The sequence below is a fragment of the Pogoniulus pusillus genome, chromosome Z (assembly GCF_015220805.1).
Source record: "Pogoniulus pusillus isolate bPogPus1 chromosome Z, bPogPus1.pri, whole genome shotgun sequence".
Lineage (NCBI taxonomy): Eukaryota > Metazoa > Chordata > Aves > Piciformes > Lybiidae > Pogoniulus > Pogoniulus pusillus.
Window position 1 is genome coordinate 27,395,932 of NC_087309.1, and position 18,330 is coordinate 27,414,261.

Here is an 18,330-nt window from a genome sequence, read left to right on the forward strand (position 1 = left end):
TCAACTAGACCATGGCACTAAGCACCCCATCCAGTCTTTTCTTGAACACCTCCAGGGATGACAACTCCACCACCTCCCTGGGCAGCCCATTCCAATGGCAAATCACTCTCTCTGGCAACAACTTCCTCCTAACATCCCGCCCATACCTCCCCCAGCACAACTTGAGACTGTGCCCCCTTGTTCTATTGCTGGTTGCCTGGGAGAAGAGACTAACCCCCACCTGGCTACAATGTCCCTTCAGGTAGTTGTAGACAGCAATGAGGTCACCCCTGAGCCTCCTCTTCTCCAGGCTGAACAGCCCCAGCTCTCTCAGCCTCTCCTCATAGGGTTTATGTTCCAGGCCTCTCACCAGCTTCACTGCCCTTCTCTGGACAAGTTCCAGTACGTCAACATCTCTCTTGAATTGAGGAGCCCAGAACTGGACACAGTATTCAAGGTGTGGCCTCAGCAGTGCTGAGTACAGGGGAAGAATAACCTCCCTTGTCCTACTGGCCACACTGTTCCTGATGCAGGCCAGGATGCCACTGGCTCTCTTGGCCACCTGGGCACACTACTGGCTCATCTTCAGCCTACTATCTGCCAGTATCCCCAGGTCCCTTTCTTTCTGGCTGCTACATTAAGATTAGGCATTCAAGTTGTGTCATGTAAATGCTGTATTTTTTTCTCTTAAGTTCTTTACAGATGCACAGCCCAAGAAAGAGTTTTTTTTTTAAACTCAGAAGACTAAAGCTGTTTTGCTTTTAATGTTTCTTCCTGTGCTCAAAGAGTAGTTTGACAGAACTTTAAAAAAGGAAATAAGACTGGATAAATTAAGTATTTTTATATTCCAGATACATTTTATTTCCCCTGAAATTCATGCTTGAAGGTCACAAGGAGTTTCACAGGATTTTTTTTCTTATTGTTGAACTATAGCAACCATGATTCATAAGCAGAAATACTGTTCTAAAGCATTAAGATGTAGGTGTATCTGCAATGGCATTCATTTCACAGGATGATGATGTGAAGGAGTTCAGAAAATGCTGACACACTACTAAAAGTAATGGTGGGCACATTTCAGAGTGAAGTAGGGGATCAAACATATCTTTCAAACAAGATTTACCTGGTTCTCCACATTCCCTATCAAAGCTACCTGCAATTTTAACAGTTGTATTTATACATACAAATGAAAGGAAACCAAGAGCACCTGCTGAGATTGTGACATATATCAATATAGGCTGGACAGTGACTAGCTTGAGGGTAGCTCTGAAGAAAAGGACTTGGGGGTACTGGCAGATGAGAACCTCATCATAAGCTGTCACTGTGCATTTGCAGCCCAGAGAGCAAATTTTACCCTGAGATGCATCAAGAGAAATGTGGCCAGCAGGTCAAGGGAGGTGATTCTCCCCCTACACTCCACTCTGGTGAGACCTCACCTTGAGCACTGCATCCAGTTCTACAGCTGCTATTACAGGAAAGATAGGATGTGCTTGAACGTGTCTAGAGGAGGGCCACAAAGACGATTAGAGCACTAGAGCACCTCTCCTATGGAGAGACTGAGAGCATTGAGGTTATTCAGTTTGCAGAAGAGATGGCTCCAAGGAGACTTTATTGTAGTCTTCCAGTATCTTAAGAGAGTCTAGAAGAAAGCTGGTGAGGAACTTTTCAGGATGTCAAGTAGCGATAGGACCAGGAGGCACAGAGCAAAGTTAGAAGCAGGTAGATTCAGATTGGATGTTAGGAAACAGTTCTCCAGCATGAGGGTGGTGAGACACTGTACCAGGTTGCCCAGGGAGGTGGTGGAAGTCCCAACCCTTAAAGTTTTTAAAGCCACGCTGGATGGGGCTCTGAGCAACCTGATCTAGTAAGATATGTCCCTGCCCACGGCACAGCAGTTGGAATGGCATGATCTTTGAGGTCCCTTCCAACCCTGACAAGCCCATGATTCTGTGATCTACAATAAGAACCAACCACTGGAGAGTTCTAGTTGCTTTAGAAGCTGAAACAGTGACCCTTAAGCCATACAGAAGCAATCCAACTCGACTCAGAAGTTTTAGTCTCCAACTGCTTCACACAGAGTAATTTTCTGATGTGACTTAAGGCTATATAGAAAAGGCCCAACACCACAAACCCTTGCTCCTTAAGTTCTCTTCTGGAAACTCAGAGCAGTGATGTGTATTTGTGGCATCCTTTTCAACAGATGTGCATACAAGCCAACCTACAGCAGGATAGAAATGTGTAATACTAGTAAGAAACTGCCAGCTCATGTCTTGGATTAAAGACCTCTATGCTGACTCTAAACACAAACAAAACTGTAAACTGATGTAGAGATTAAAAACTGTAAATTCTGGGAAAGAATGAAGATGTTACTAGTCAAACTTCTTCAAGTAGCACAGCACAATAAAAGCAGCTCCAAAGAACACAGAACCTGGTGCAAACTGACGACACCAAGCTGGGTGGAGCAGTTGCCACACTGGAGAGTTGTGCTGCCATTCACAGACACTTAGGCTATAGGGTTGAGCAGAGAGAAATTTAATGAAGTTCAACAGGGGCAAGTGTAGAGTTGTGCACCTGGGAAAGAACAATACCAAGGAACAGTACAGGTTGGAGACTGACCTGCTGAAGAGCAGTGAAGGAGAGAAGGACTTGGGAGTCCTGGTGGATGGAAGGATGGCCATGAGCCAGCAATGTGCTCTTATGGCCACAAGGGCCAATGCCATCCTGGGGTGTATTAAAAGGAGTGTGCTTAGTAGGTCGAGGGAGGTTCTCCTTCCCATCTACTCTGCTCTGGTGAGGCCTCATCTGGAGTATTGTGTCCAGTTCTGGGCCCCACAGCTCAAGAAGGACAAGGAGCTGCTTGAGAGAGTCCAACACAGAGCCACAAAACTGATTAAGGAAGTTGTACATCTTCCTTACTATGAGAGACTGAGGGAGCTGGGACTCTTTAGCTTGGAGAGGAGACAACTAAGGGGTGGCCTCATTCATGTCCATAAATATGTAAGGGGCGAGTGCCAGGAGGGCGAGTGCCAGGAGGACGGAGCCAGGCTCTGCTCGGTGATGACCAGTGACAGGATACGGGGCAATGGGTGGAAGATGAGGCACAGGAGGTTCCATGTGAACCTGAGGAAGAGATCTTTCACTGTGAGGGTGACAGAACACTGGAACAGGCTGCCCAGGGAGAATGTGGAGTATCCCTTTCTGGATATATTCAAGAACTGTCTGGATGCTTTCCAGTGTGATCTGCTCTAGGTGATCCTGCTCTAGCCGGGGGGCTGAACCAGATGATCTTTCAAGGTCCCTTCCAGACCCTGACATTCTATGATTTTACAAAATAAAATGACCATCAAGTTCCCAGGAAGTTGTATACACTCAACAGAACAGCAAATATCCTAAATAAAATGCTCATGTTCATCCCACATAATACATTTAAAACAAAGGCTGACCAATTTCACTGCAGCCTCATATTTTAACTGCCATAAGGTACATCACCTCCTTCATCTCATCCATCTCTGTATCTCAGCGTATTAATTGTTAATTATTCTAGATAGACTTTAAAGGTACCACAGTAAGACTCACTGGTCTGAAAAAGTGACAATGCATCTAGGAAAGACAGGGAAATTACTTGCAAACACCAGATAACAGCCATTTATTAAAACTATTTTCTCAGGAATTATCTTACATCATATTTACAAATGTTAATTGCAACCTAAATATCAGTACAGCAACAGACACTTCTTAGTATCTTTTCTGCATATTGTTTTAAGATTACCCCAGATCAACATAAAATCTGATAGATACATCAAAACCCTTAACTGGTCAGCGTATATAATTTATTATTAACAGCTAAGTTAAAACAGAGCTAAAAAAGAGTCTGGCAGTGACTTCAGAATCGCAGAATGGTAGGGTGTGGAACAGATCTCTGGAGAATTTCTCTGGGCAGCCTGTCCCTCTCAAAGGAAAGAAACTTTTCCTTAAGCTCAAGCGTTCTAGTTTGTAAATGCCGATCTCTGTTCTATCACTCATCACCACTGAAAAGTGCCCAGCCCCATGCTTGTGATCTCCAACCTTCAGATATTTGTACACATTTATAAGGCACTCGCTCAGTCTTCTCTTTTCCACACTAAGAAGCCTCAGGTCTCTCAGCATCTCTTCATGCAAGAGGTGCTCCAGTCCCCTCACCCTTGTGACTCTCCAGTAACTCCCACTCCTTCTTCAACTGGAAAGGCAAGAACTGGACACAATATTCCATATGTGGCTTCATCAGGGCAGAGAAGAGTGGGGAAAGAACCTCCCTCAACCTGCTGGCCACATTCTTCATGCACCCCAGAATACTTTTAGCCTTTCTGACCATGACAGCATATTGCTGGCTCATGGTAAACCTGCTGGGTGCCAGCACTCCCAGGTCCCTCTCTGCAGAGTTGCTTTCTAGTAGGTCAACCCTTAATGTACTGATGCAGGGGTTACTCCTTCTCAGCCGCAGGACTTTACACTTTCCCTTGCTGAACTTAATAAGATTCTCCTCTGCTCAATTCTCACCAGGTGTCACTGATTGCCAACACAGCCTTCCAGTGTGTCAGCCACTCCTCCTTGTTTGATATCATCGGCAAACTTGCTCAGGGTACACTCCATCCCTTCATTCAGGCCAATGATGAATATGTTGAACACAACTGGAATCAGTAATGATCTCTGGGGAACAGCACTAGTCACAGGCCTCCAACTACAGCCTGCACTGTTGACCACAACCCTCTGAGCTCTGTCATTCAACCAGTTCTCAATCTACCTCACTATCCACTCAATTTAACCCATGTGGTTCATAAGCTTATCTACCAGAATACATAAAAAGCATTGGTTAAGTCAAGGCAGAACCTTGTATCTGCAGTAGTTTGTTGAGACACAAACCGCAGCTTAAAGCCAAGTCTTGGTGGTTCTGGAATTTCTTGGGAGCTAGCATTGCCTTCTCACAGATGGCTCTGAAAAGAAGCTGTAGTGCCTCACTCCTCGGCCAGTTCCATTCAAAAATGTGTTCATGTGCTCTCTCTGGCATCCACAGTAGACTGACTACTTCTGCTCTACATCCACCTATACCTGCATAGTCCCTTTGACATTTATCAAGCTCCTTGTGAGTAAGGATTATGGACAAATGTATGAGCCACGTTTGAAAACACATCTGTGAACACTGGGTCTGGAAATTTGATCTCAAAATACAAGACACGATTGTGCTCACTACATCTCAGCAACTCCGTAATGCCTCATAAACTTGTACTCTACAAAATTCCATTAAAAACACTAAGGGCTAATGTGAAGGCTTAGAAAGGTAGGTCTTATGCTGAACATTTTCACCAGTTTCTTGAAAAAAAAAAAAAGTGACTGGTTACTGCTATTCCCCTATCCTCTAACAAAACTACACCTTTTGGTTGTACCCGCCCGGAATTTTCATTCAAGAGAGATCCAGAGGATGGCAGGAATAGTACCAACAAATCTTAAAACAATCCTTTGCCCTGAGAATCGAAAAATGCTGCCCCTGCATGTTCCCCTCAAAAAGAGGATTTTAAGAGAGAACTCTGACCTCATGCCTTAAGTTAGTCCTCAACAATTTACATAAATAAATTCAACTTTCCCAACTGCCCAAGCAGCTTTTGATAAGGCAGGTAGAGTTCACACACTAGAGGAAACTGTAATTATAGAATCACAGAATGGTTTAGGTTGGAAGAGACCTCAAAGGTCATCTAGTTCCAATTCCCTGCCAAAGGCAGATATACCTCCCACTAGAACTCAAGGCCTCATCCAACCTATCCTTGAACACCTCCAGGGAAGGACCAGCCACAACCTCCCTGGGCAACCTGTTCCAGTGTGTCACCCTCACTGTAAAGAGCTTCTCAACATCTAGTCTAAATCTCCCCTCTGCCAGTTTAAACCTATTACCCCTTGTCCTGTCATTACAAGACCTTGTAAATAGTCCCTCCCCAGCCTTCCTGTAGGCTCCCTTCAGATACTGGAGGGCCACTACAAGGTCTCCTCAAAGCCTTCTCTTCTCCAGGCTGAAAAGCCCCCATTCTCGTAGCCTGTCCTCACAGGAGAGGTGCTCCAGTCCTCTGATCATCTTCATGACCCTCCTCTGGACTCTCTCCAACAGTTCAATGTCATTCTTGTGTTGGGGGCTCCAGAACATTAACAAGAGAGTAGAAAACAACACTGCCTTAAAATGATCCCTTATGTAAGTCTACAAAGAAGCAGTTTAAGATCAATCCTTAATGGTAGATTCACAAAAAGTCTACCGAGGGAAACGGAGGCGGAGAAAGGAGGGAGAGGGGAAAACATCTCCTCTGAGTTTTGGCCAAAGGCAGGAATGACTGGTTGTCTGAAAAAAATTGGAATTGTAAATCAAACGTCTAGTACTCAAGCAGACACGTTCAAAATTATCCTCTAAAAGAAAGAAAAAAAAACCCAACACAACAAAAAAGCAACAACCTGCAAAGGCCTTGAAAACAGGAGGCTGTCTTCTCTGCCACAAAGTATCTAAAGCTTTCCCTAAAATGGGCCATGAATAATTATCATCTGAATGCTGAACATTTAGCGAGGCACCAAGCTAACAGATGCACCTCACATCCATTTCAGTTTTCCAGTAAGACAAATGAGAGTATCAAAGACATTTCTTCAGTCTAGAATTGTAACTGCAGATACCTATTCTTTGGAGAGACAAAGAGGGAGTCCAGTAGTGGACCTGAAACGCTGATCTTTCTCCCCTCCATACTTTCTGTATTATTTTTGGCAAGCAACTCAGATGTGCATATAATTTCAAAGATATTTAGGTATTCAGTTCTCAGACAGTCTATCAGTACTTAAGTAATTACAGAGCTTTGGAAAATGCAGATCAGAGTTTCAGCTCAAGCCTGGGGAAGCTACTACAATAAAGTGTTATCTGCACTTTGAGAGAGCACTGAGAATAAGCGACAACACAAAAAAACCCTCACGACTCCCAAAACCCCACAGGAACGCACATAAAACCTAAAACCACTTTAACTCGTAAAACCAACCCAAGTAACTAACCCACCCACCCTTCTTAACACTGAGAGAAAACACTGTTGTCCTCAAAGAAACTCTGTTCTTTCCATTAGTTTTTTATAACTGAGCTCTTCAGCTACAGTACAGCCCAAGCAGCGTTCAGCCTTGGAAGAAGCCTTACTGTAGGAAATTCTCTGGCGACTGCAGCATATTTCCTACTGTTGTTCTGAGTACAGTCAGTACAGCCATCAATGCCCTACACTAAGGTCCAACTCACAGCAGTTTCTATTTAACTGATTTCTACCCGTTCTGTAGGAAAGTCAAGGTTGGAGGGGGTCGGTATGTATGCAATATTCCCTCGATGGCACTTCTGCAGGTGTGGAAGCTGCATAAGGAGGACATTCTCCTTCCAAACAAAGATACTCACAGCTTGGACAAGAAACGCAAGGCAAACCAGAAACGTTTCTGTCAGCTCTTTGTGTAAACACCTTAAAATACGAAGGGCCACCCCCTCACTGAAAAATCTGTTACAGGAAGTCCACAAGTGCAATATAAAACCACTCAACTGAAGACAGAACCGGTCTGAAAAGAAACGGGGAATTTCATGATTCACAGGTGCAGTTTTCCCGGTCAGCAAACTGTTAATGAATTTTTAGAAATCTGGCCATTATTCAGCATTCTCCCTCCAGTTCGCAGCAAGGGCACTACGGCGCTGGTACCCCGTGAGGGCGCGGAGCCACACCGGGCGTCATGCGAGCCTCCAGAAGGGGGCCGCGGCCCGGCTTCTCGATCAGTTGGGCCGCATGCAAGAACCGAAACGTCTTTTTAAATGCCGGGAAACGAGGAGAGCCCGAGCATCAGCACAATCCACTCGGCAGACATGGAAAGCGGACTCCCCCAACACCACCACCATCCCCCCACCTCCATTCCCGGGGACGCGACAAGGAGGGTTTTCCTCCGGACACCTCCGGCTCCCGCCGCTCCCCGACCGCGTTTCATGACGGCCCCGTTCCCTCCCCAGGGAAGGCACAGAAGGCCGCGAGGTCCCTGTGGTTTCCGGGCGGCCGTTACGGTCTGCCGCGGCCGCGAGAAGCGCTAATGGTTCACCGCCCCCTCCCCCTTCCCCGGCAAGCACCAAGGGGCGAAGTGGGGGCTACCCTTGAGGAAAGGCCGGGGAAAGGAGGGTGGGTGAGAACCTCCTCGCCACAGGAGCGCCCAGGTGACACCTGGCCCACATCTCTCCCACAGCTGGCTCTCTCCTGTCTCACCCGCAGCTCCTCGAAATCCGCCATTTTCTACTCGCTTCTGCCTCTGCTGCCGCCGCCGCCGGGCCCCGCCGCCACCATCATGCACCCCGCGCGCGCACGCGGCACGTGACGCAGGCGCGGCAATGCCCGCGAAAAGGGCGGGAGGGGCCGGGCCCCTCCTCCGCGGCGCAGCGCCGTGCGCGGCCCCTTGGCGCTGCCGGGGCGCAGCGTTCTTCCTGTGGGCACGGGTGCTCTTGTGTACGCGGACCTCCGCTACCGGCCCGCTACGTGCTTTACCGAGCCGGCGCCCTCGGAGTCTCTGCCAGACCCAAACACGAGGAACGGTGAGGAAACGGCAGCTCCTCGGGCCCCGCAGGGCTGCGGAGATAACAGCAGAAGAGATTAGATTGCACGCCTCAGGGCCGCAGCTCTCCCTTTCCCGAGCTGACTCCTCAAAGGATGCCCTCCTCTTTGCGGTGAAACGGAATTACATTCGCAATAAAAAAACAAACAAACAAAAAAAACCCCAACGGCAGATAATGCAGTCTTGCACTTAATGCTGTGATTTTACAGGTTTCTTAGCTTTACCCGTCTAATCAAAAACATTCTCACACTCTGTGTTATTATTATGTGACACATGAATAAAATATGAAGCAAAAATGTCACAGGCAGTAAGCTTTAAAACTGGGTAATGGGTTTCCTGCTGTAAGGGAAATGTTCAGACATTTACAGAAAAAAAATAAACATCGAGGTGCAGCTGAGAATACTATTTTCAGAAGCAGCCAGAGATCATTATCTAGTCACAATAATTACCTACTTGCAATATTCAGTTTCATTGGCAATTGGGCTGTTAAACCAAACACCCAATTTATTGCAATTAAAAAAAACCCAAAGACTGAGCCAACAAACAGGCAAGCAGCCAAACAGACCCAAACAAGAAGCTGCAGAGAGGCACTGGAGAGGAAAGGGTCTGAAACACAAAATGTATTTGGCCATATTAATCAAAAAGCAGCAATGTTTGCATGATTGATGGATTCAGAGTTCCAAATACAACCACAAGACTTGTGATGCTGTACCAGGACAAGAGCCAGGCTAGATGGGCAGCAAGCTCTGCTGGGAGGAATTCTGGCAGAGAATTTTGGGAAGAAGCTAAACTTGCAGAGGGTACTGATGAGAATCACAGAATGAATCATAGAATCACAGAGGCTGGAAGGGACCCCAAAAGATCACCTAGTCCAACCAGCCTGACAGAGCAGGATCGCCTATACCAGATCACACAAGAAAGCATTCAGATGGGTTTTGAATATCTCCGGAGAGGAAGACTCCACAACTCCTCTGGACAGCCTGTGACAGTGTTCTGTCACCCTCACAATGAAAAAATTCCTCCTCATCATTTACATGAAACTTCCTATGCCTCAGCTGCCACCCATTGTCTTTGTCTTGTTACTGGACATCACTGAGAAGAACCTGGTTCCATCCTCCTGGCCCTCATGCTTTACATATTTAAAAACATTGAAGAGGTCACCTCTCAGCCTCCTCTTCTGCAAGCTAAAGAGCCCCAGCTCTCTCAGTCTCTCCTAGTAAGAGAGATGTTCCATTCCCTTAATCATCTTTGTGGCTCTGTGCTGGACTCTCTCAAGCAGTTCTATGTCCCTCTTGAACTGGGGGGGGAGCAGAACTGGACACAGTATTCCAGATGTGGCCTCACTAGGGAAGAGTAGAGTGGCAAGAGAACTTCTCTCAACCTACTAGCCACAGCCCTTTCGATACACCCCAGAATAGCATTGGCTCTTGTGGCCACGAGCACATTGCTGGCTCATGGTCAACCTTGCTTCCACTAGGACTCCCTGATCCTTTTCCCCTTCACTGCCTTCCAACAGGTCAGTCCCCAACCTATACTGATCCCTGGGATTGTTCTTTCCCAGGTGCAAGATTTGCCCTTGCTGAATTTCATTACATTTCTCCCTACCCAACCCTCTAGCCTGCCCAAGTCTCTCTGAATGGCAGCACAGCCTTCTGGTGTGTCAGCCACTTCACTGAGTTTGGTGTCAGCAGCAAGATGTCCAACATACACACTGGCTATGGTCACACAATTCTGCTACAAGATCTGGACACACAGGAACATAATAATTAAAAATATTAGTAGTAGTTCTGCAATATCAGAAGAGCTAGTCCAAGATAAACACTTAGGTCTGCTAGTGTTTTTAACCATAACCACAGGTAGCAGGTCCTCTGCATAAACTGGTTCTGTGCTTGGTCTTGTAATTTCCTAGATTTAAACATAAGTATTTCAATTATTTCAGGCCACTTCCATTACTTGGAGACAGAAATTCACAGCCAAACATAGCATGCTGTCTGCCACACCATTGCTTAAGCTCTGGACTCCATCAACAATTTGCAACCCTGCACTTCAAGAGAGACAACCTGGACCTCTTTAGAGACCTGCCTGGAGGAAGTCCATGTTTTAAGGCTCTAAGAGATAGAGGGGCCAAAGAGAGCTGGCTACCATTCAAGCAGCACCTCCTTCAAGCTCAAAATTGGTAGATATCCACTAGTAAGAAATCAAGCAGGCAAAGCAAGAGACCTGCATGGATGAGCTAGGAACTTCTGGAAAACTCAAACTCTTCCATGATGCAGTTTTGTGGGGCACTCCAAATCCCTTCTTCCCCAACCCATCCATCTCCAGAGGTTTGAATGGGGGAAGAAGGCAGTGTGAAAACTGCTTTCCCCCTCCTTTGCATGCTTGAAGGGGGAACAGCAAAGGTGCCCTTTCCACACATGTACCGACTCGTGGGAAAGCCCCTGTCAGATTGGCTGTTGATTGGTTGGATTCTTTATGCCAAATATACATGGCAAGTGGACACATTGTCTAGGAAAATACTATAAATAGAATGAAGAAAAAAAGCATGGAGCTCCTGATTTTGGTCCATTCCCACTTTTGGACTGTTCCTGCTTTTGCACCATTCTGTGCAGTCCCAGTTTTGCACAGTTCATGCTGCTTACCCACAAGTTTGCAAGTTCAGCCATCCCTTAGGTCCATTTGAGAGAGAGCTGCCAGCAGCACCTGGACCTGGTTTCTCTCGGACCATATTGCAGCCTGACTTCCTGCTCGCCGCCCAGAGCCAAGGAACATGGCAACAGTTTGGTTACTGAATGCCTCCCTTGCTTCAGTCTTTCTCAGTCCCTGGAGGTAAAAGAGAAAGTCTAGAGGAGAAAGACTTCCGTAGTCATGGAAGACTAGGTTAAAGATCACTCAGTGTGCTAGTTTGAAGCTAGCTAGAATGTTTTGGTGAGAAGAACTAGATTACAGGCTGTGAAAGGGAAACAATGGTGATGTCTACTTCACTCATAGGCTTGCTGAGAGATAAAAGAGCAAGAATCTAAGCATAGATAGGGGAGTTGCTCTTTGTCAGGGTGTGGGCTGCATTTCTCTCTAACCTCACCTTCCATCTCTCTGATTAATCCACCTGCTTCCTAACCCCCCTGGCAGAGCCTCCATTCTTCCTTGGGCACAAGGCAACATCTGGGGTAAAGTAGAGGGGTGGAAGAAGGGGGAAGGGCAGTTGAGAGCTCCTCCTGGGGACTCAGGTTTCTGGGAGGGCTGTTGTGTTTCTGTATTGCCTTTTAACTTGTATATTTCTGTATATATCTGTGTATATATTGTAAATATCTGCTTGTGTATTGTGCTAAGATGTAAATATAAAAGCTTCATTCAACTACCAGAGCTGGCTGGTCTAGTCTGGGTGATTTCTAAAGGGGGGGGGGGAAAACACCCAAACCATCGCACCTAGACAAGCTGGACACCCACAAGTCCGTGGGCCCTGATAGGATACGCCCATGCGTGCAGAAAGAGCCGACTATGGTTATTGCTAAGCCACTATCCATCATTTTTAAGGGGGTCTAGAAGAAGACTGCAGAGGGACTGCTTACAAAGGCCTGTAGTGGCAGGATGAGGGAAAGTGGTTTGAAATTAACTGGAGTACATTTAAATTGCTCCTCATTGCTGTTACTCTACAGTGTGTTGCTGTTTTCTCCAGAAAGACTAAGGAAGTATTTTTTCCTTCAGACTTTCTCTTTTGTCTTCAGAGACTGAGGCCCAACTTTAGCAGGATACCTCCAAAATAAAAAGTATGAAACAGGTGAGGTGGAAGGAGCCAAATAAAGCTGGTTAACAATGAGGTGCATTAAGAGTATGGCCAGCAGGTGGAGGAAGGTCCCCATCCCCTTCTACTCTGCTCTGGTCAGGCCACACCTGGAGTATTGTATCCAGACCTAGGCTCCCCAGTTCAAAAGTGGCATGAAACCACTGGAAAGAGTCCAACGGAGGGCCATGGAAATGGGTAGAAGTCATGAGGATAGTGTTGAGCTCTTCTCAGTGATGCCCACTGATAGAATAAGGGATAGCAGGTACATACTAGAATACAGGAGATTTCATTTGAACTTAAGGAAAAGTTTCTTTCTTCTGAGGGTGTCAGAGTGCTGTAACCTGCTGCCCAGAGAGATTGTGGAGCCTCCTTCTCCACAAGCTTTTAAAACCCACCTGTTCCTTTTCCTGTGTAACCTGATGTAAGTGTACCTACTTCAGCAAGAGAGGTTTGGACTAGATGATTTTCCAGAGGTGTAACCCCTGCCATTGTATGATTTTGATTCCCTGTGTTATAAATGATCTCAGGCACAAACGAGTCAATACCAAAGACAGTATAAAATTTATGTAAAATGGAAGCAAGTGGCACCAGATACGAGGAGTGTCTGTGCTCTACTAACTTTGTGCAAAGAGCACGCGACATCCTGTCCCATTTATACACTCAGTTCATGTGTATGTATCATGTATGCAAACAAGTCCCTGAAATTTTTGCTGTGCCAGAGATCTCCTGTGCCTGTGTCATCCAGTCACCCCTGGTGGTCTTCTCTATGTGTCCTCCTGACTGACCTCCACTGATGCAAGCGCAGTAAGAAAAACCCCACCAGTCCCCAGCTAATTGTCCATCCCAGGGAGGCACATTCCCCCTTTTTGTCTCCTCCAAACATGAATCATACACCTGTTTATCACACCTGCAATTCAGCACAACCTCAAAAGATCTAGACTAACCCCATCAGCCCACCACAGCAGAATCACCTACAGTAGGTCATCGAAACACATCCAGGTGGGTTTTGAATGTCTCCAGAGAGGGAGACTCCACAATTTCTCTGGATAGCCTGTTCCACTGCTCTGTCACTCTCAGTGTGAAAAAGTTTTACCTTGTGTTCACATGAAACCTCCTGTGCTCCAGCTTGCATGCATCACCCCTTGTCCTATCAGTAGACATCTTTGAGAGGAGCCTGGCCTGTCCTCGTGACACTTGCCCTTCACATAAACATCAGCCTTTCCTCATAAGAGAGACGTTCCACTCCTTTAATCATCTTCATGACTCTGTGATAGGTTGGACTGGATGATCTTGGAGGTCTCTTCCAACCTGGTTGATTCTATGATTCTATGATTCTTTCAAGCAGTTTCTGCTCCTTGAACTGAGTGGCCCAGAACTGGACACAGTATTCCCGATGCAGCCTCACTAGGGTAAGAGAGAGAAGAGAAGAGAACTTCGCTTGACCTACCAACCACACCTTTTCTGATGCACCCCAGGATGCCACTGGCTTTCTTGGCCACAGGGGCGCATTGCTGACTTACAGTCATCGTTCCACCTACCAGGAACCCTTTCTCCAACACTGCTCTCCAACAGATCAATCTGCAACCTGTACTAGCACTTGGAGTTGTTTTTGTGCTTTAACTTCACTTTCGTGTATTTCCAGACTCTTTTTTTCTTTTTTTAATGTTCTGGACTGAAGCCAAGCTGTATCCAACGGGCAGAACTCATCCCGTCGATAATTCACAGCCTGAATCCAGGAGGCTGCAGCAGCCAGGCAGGTGAGTTCAACTACAGCTTTCACGTACTCTGAAAAGCGCTCCGTGTTTCCCTAGTGCAGCACACTTGTGGCCTCTGTTTTAAGGCCCATTGCCATCCCCAGTCTGAGGATCGGACTGCATTTTGCTTGTTCTCGGATGCCCCTGCCCTGTCCAGGTCAGTCGTGCGTGTTTAACAGCGGAGGGGACAGATCCGTACCGCTTCCGCCGGACAGCTCAACGCCCGCCTCACGCCCGGCACTCACGGACCGCGCGGCTCACGGCAGCCCGGCGCCGATTGGCTAGCACTGCTGCTCGCCTGCTTTCATTTACCTGCCGGGATTGGCTCCTTTTAAAATGGCCTTCATTCTCCGCTCCTTATTGGCCAGTTCTGTCACCCTTGGGCGTCTCGATTGGCTGCGTGGTGGAGGTGAGGAGGACCTCTCCTTCTTGGCGTCCGCGGAGCCTCCGTGGGCTGTGAAGCCGAGAGCTGCCGAATCTCGCTGTGGCATTCAGCTCTGACTGCAGCCGCCCGTGGCCAGACCTGCGGCGCAGCCCGATGGAGCTTTCCTGCCAAACGCTGAGAAACACCTACCAGGCGAGGGAGGCGGTAAGAGCCAGAAGGCCTGAGGGCTACGCGTCCCCGTTTCTATGGAAATCGCGGGTGCGGTCAGTTCTGCGCATGCGTTTGGAAGCCTCGTCCCAGTGCGCAGGCGCCCGGTGTTTGGGACGGGCAGAGTGTGGAGGCCGTGGGGTCCGTGGGGTCCCTGTTCCTGGCTTGCCTTAACGGTCGGAGTTTCTCGAGACCTTCCTTCTCGTTTCCCTGCCCTTTGCAGGGGAGAAGTGTACCTTGGCCTGTCCGCTCCTCCGGGCAGGGTAGGTCTTAGCTCTCCACAGCTCCTGTCCATTTCATGGCAAAGACAGGAGCAGATCCAGCGGACGGAATCAACTCCGTATCTCTTGGTCTCCCATCTCCCTTTTCCATAAATCAGGGCTCTGCAGTCCCACCGTGCCTCCATCCCACGGATGGGCTGAGCTCCAGGAAGACCAGAGGCACCGGGACATTGTTACACATCTTAACCTATTCTTTTGCTTCCATCTGCTGGTCATACTCAACTAAAGACTGCAAAGCTGCACAGCAGGGCTGCTGATAACCTTTCCTGGAACTATGCAGGGTGCTGTGCCTGCATGCACAAAGCCCTCTTCTCAGCGTGCATGAATATGACATGGGTTCTGTAACTCAATTTTTGACTAAGATTAGTAGATTATATATTTACTTAGGTGTAAGAGTCTCCAGGTCGCTCAGGACTTAAACTGGGTTCAGATGCAAACCACTGAGAGTGATGTCCTAAGGTGGGATACTGAAATTACCATAAAGTAGAATCATAGAATGGTTCGGGTTAGGAAGGACCTTACAGATCAGCTAGTCCAACCTTTCTGCCATGGTCTGGAACCCTTCCTCTGGATCAGATTGCTCAAAGGTCCATCGTACCTGATCTGAAGTGTTTCTAAGGATTGGTACTGCTTCTCTGGCCAACCTATTCCAGTGCCTTAGCAGTCCCACCATAGAATCATAGAATGGTTTGAGTTGGAAGAGAGCTAGTTCCAACCTCCTGTGTCATGGGCTGGGATTCCTCATTCTAGACCAGGTTGCTCAATGCCCAACCCAATCTATCTGTGAATGCAGTGCTGGAACTTCCACAGTTGCTCTGGACAACTCCAGTGCATCACCATCCTTGTGAAGAATTCCTTCTTAATATCTAATCTAGATTAAGCTTCTTCCAGTATGAAGCCTTATTTCACACCTTTCATTACATGCCTTTGGAAAAAATCGTAGACTCATATAATAGCTTAGGTTGGAAGAGACCTTTAAAAGTCATCTAGTTCAGTGCCCCTGCAGTAAGCAGGGACATCTTCAACTCGATCATGTTGCTCAGAGCCCCATCAAGTCTGGCCTTGAATGTCTCTGGGAATGGTGTCTCCACTACCTCCCTGAGCAAACTGTTCTGGTGTTTTGCCACCCTCACAGTTAAGAACTTCTTCTTAATGTCCGATCTAAATCTACACTTCTCTAGTTTAGAAGCACTGCCCCTTCTCCTAGTGCTACACGCCCTTGTAAATAGTCCCTCCCCAGCTTTTTTCAGGTACTAGAAGGCTGCTATATGGTTTCCCCAAAGTCACTCTTGAACTTTTCTGTAGGCTCTCTTCAAATCCTGGAAGGCTGTAATAGCATCTCCCTGGACCCTTCTCAAGATTGAACAACCCTAACTTTCTCAGCTTTTCTTCTTAGAAGTGCTCCTGACCTCTGATGATGGTCTTTGTCCTTGTGTTTGAGGCTCCAGACCTGGAGACAGTACTCCACCAGAGCGGAGTAGAGGGCTAGAATCACCTCTCTCAATCTGTTGTCCACATTCAGGATACAGGTGGCTTTTTGGACTGCAAGTGCATGTTGCTGCCCTCATTTATCTTATCATTAACCAAGAACTCCAAAGTCCTCCTCAGGACTGCTCTCTGTCCATTCTTGGCTCAGCCTGTATTTGTGCTTGGGATTGCCTCAACTCAGGAGAAGGACCTTGCACTTGGCTTTGTTAATCTTCTTGAAGTTATCATTGTCCCAGCTGTCAAGCCTGTCAAGGTTCCTTTTGGACAGGAGGGCACCCCTTCCTTCCAGCACGTCAACCATACTCTACACCTCAATGTTGTTGGCAAACTTAATGAGGGTACATTCTATCCTACTGCCCTTGTCACCAGCAAAGATGCTAAGCAGCACTGGTCACAGTACTGACCTCTTATCACTAATCTGCGCTTACACATTGAGACATTGACCATCACTCTTTGAGAGTAATCAAACCAATTCTTGATACATGGTGTGGTCACTTGTCAAATCCATGTCTTTCTGTTTTAGAGGCCAGGATGTTGTGGGGGACAGTGTCAAATGCTTTGCACAACTTCAGGTAGATTACATCAGTTACTCTTCCGTATTCCATCAACACTGTTACCCCATCATAGAAGGTCACTAAATTTGTCAGATATGATTTACCTTTGGTGAAGCCATGTTGGCTGCCACCAATCACTTCATCTTTTTTCATGTGCCTTAGCAGTGTTTTCAGGAGGATCTGCTTTGTGACCTTGCTGAGAACAGAGTTGAGATTGTAGTTCTCCAGACCTTCCTTTTTTCCCTTTTTGACAGTGGGGATTATGGTACCCCTTTTCCAGTCAGTGATGGGAACAGCTTGAAGCTGCCAAAAAGACTTTCAGATTCTTGCTCTGAGGTCTTCTTTAGAGGGAGCCTGGACACAATTTCTGTTTCCTAAATTGCAGTATTCCAATGTAGTTTCTACAAATTAAGCTGCTATATCTCTAATATGTAGCATTGAATAATTACTGAGATTCCTATCCTTATTTGTATTGCATTTCAATTAGTTTGCTCTATAGAATGGAAAAAAAATATTTTCTAGAAATTTTGGGAAAAAGTGTTAAAAAATATTCCTACATAAATATAAGTTCCTGTCCTGGCAGGACATAAATCATGTTCTTACATGCATTACAGTTTTGTAGATGTTCACAGTTACCCCATGTAGTCTTACAGCTGAATTTAGTTTGTGAGCTATTTCACTGTTTTTAATTGTTGGATATTTCCTCTGTTCTGTAAATCACTCTGAAAAGAGTGACCTTGTGGTAGTAACTTAGCAGTATTTAGCGGATTGTGAGCTCTAGGCAGCAGCTGGACTTCATGATCTCAAAGGCCTCTTCCAACCTCAACAACTCTATGATTCAGTTAATATTATTGTGAACTGCAGCAGAACTTTGCATAGTCCTAAAAATTAGTGTGAGAGTTAATGCTTGTTGGTGACTTTGTAAAGTCACCATCCATAATCTCTATTGGTTAATAATTTACCAAACTTTTTGGTCCATTTTTATCTGTATTATCTATCACATCAAGTTACTGAAGTCTTGGCAATGTAAAACCTAGTTTCAGTAGCATTCCTGTCAAAGGAGGGACATGGCAGTGGTCTATGGGTAGCATCAAAGCATGAACTAACAGCATGAAACTATTGCAGCAGTGGGGGAAATCAGAAGGCTTTTGGTTCTGGTGCACCAAATTCAAATTGTAAAAGGTCTCTAGATTTTAAACCCAACACCACTCCAATGCATCCTAGTGTTACTACTAGGACAGCTGTAACTTTCCTGGTGAGCTTGCTGTATCTCTTTAATTATGAAAGCTAT

At 46.5% G+C, this 18,330-nt stretch overlaps 2 protein-coding genes across 12 annotated transcripts in view; one reads left to right on the forward strand and one right to left on the reverse strand.

Moving 5' to 3' along the window:
* Window positions 1-8,439, reverse strand: part of PIAS2 (protein inhibitor of activated STAT 2) — a 39,877-nt gene extending 31,438 nt beyond the window's left edge. For all 11 annotated transcript variants that reach the window (XR_010309075.1, XR_010309080.1, XR_010309074.1 and 8 more), the window contains exon 1: window positions 8,247-8,439. Coding sequence is in view for 3 of the 11 variants with exons in the window: in XM_064176401.1 (XP_064032471.1) it covers window positions 8,247-8,270 (24 nt within the window). In the remaining 8 variants the exon portion in view is untranslated. The remainder of the gene's footprint in view (window positions 1-8,246) is intronic.
* A 6,146-nt stretch (window positions 8,440-14,585) lies between these two features.
* The window catches only part of KATNAL2 (katanin catalytic subunit A1 like 2), a 46,715-nt gene continuing 42,970 nt past the window's right edge, over window positions 14,586-18,330 (forward strand). Inside the window, exon 1 of the mRNA XM_064140782.1 lies at window positions 14,586-14,713. Within this exon, the coding sequence (XP_063996852.1) occupies window positions 14,663-14,713 (51 nt within the window). The 5' untranslated portion in view covers window positions 14,586-14,662. The remainder of the gene's footprint in view (window positions 14,714-18,330) is intronic.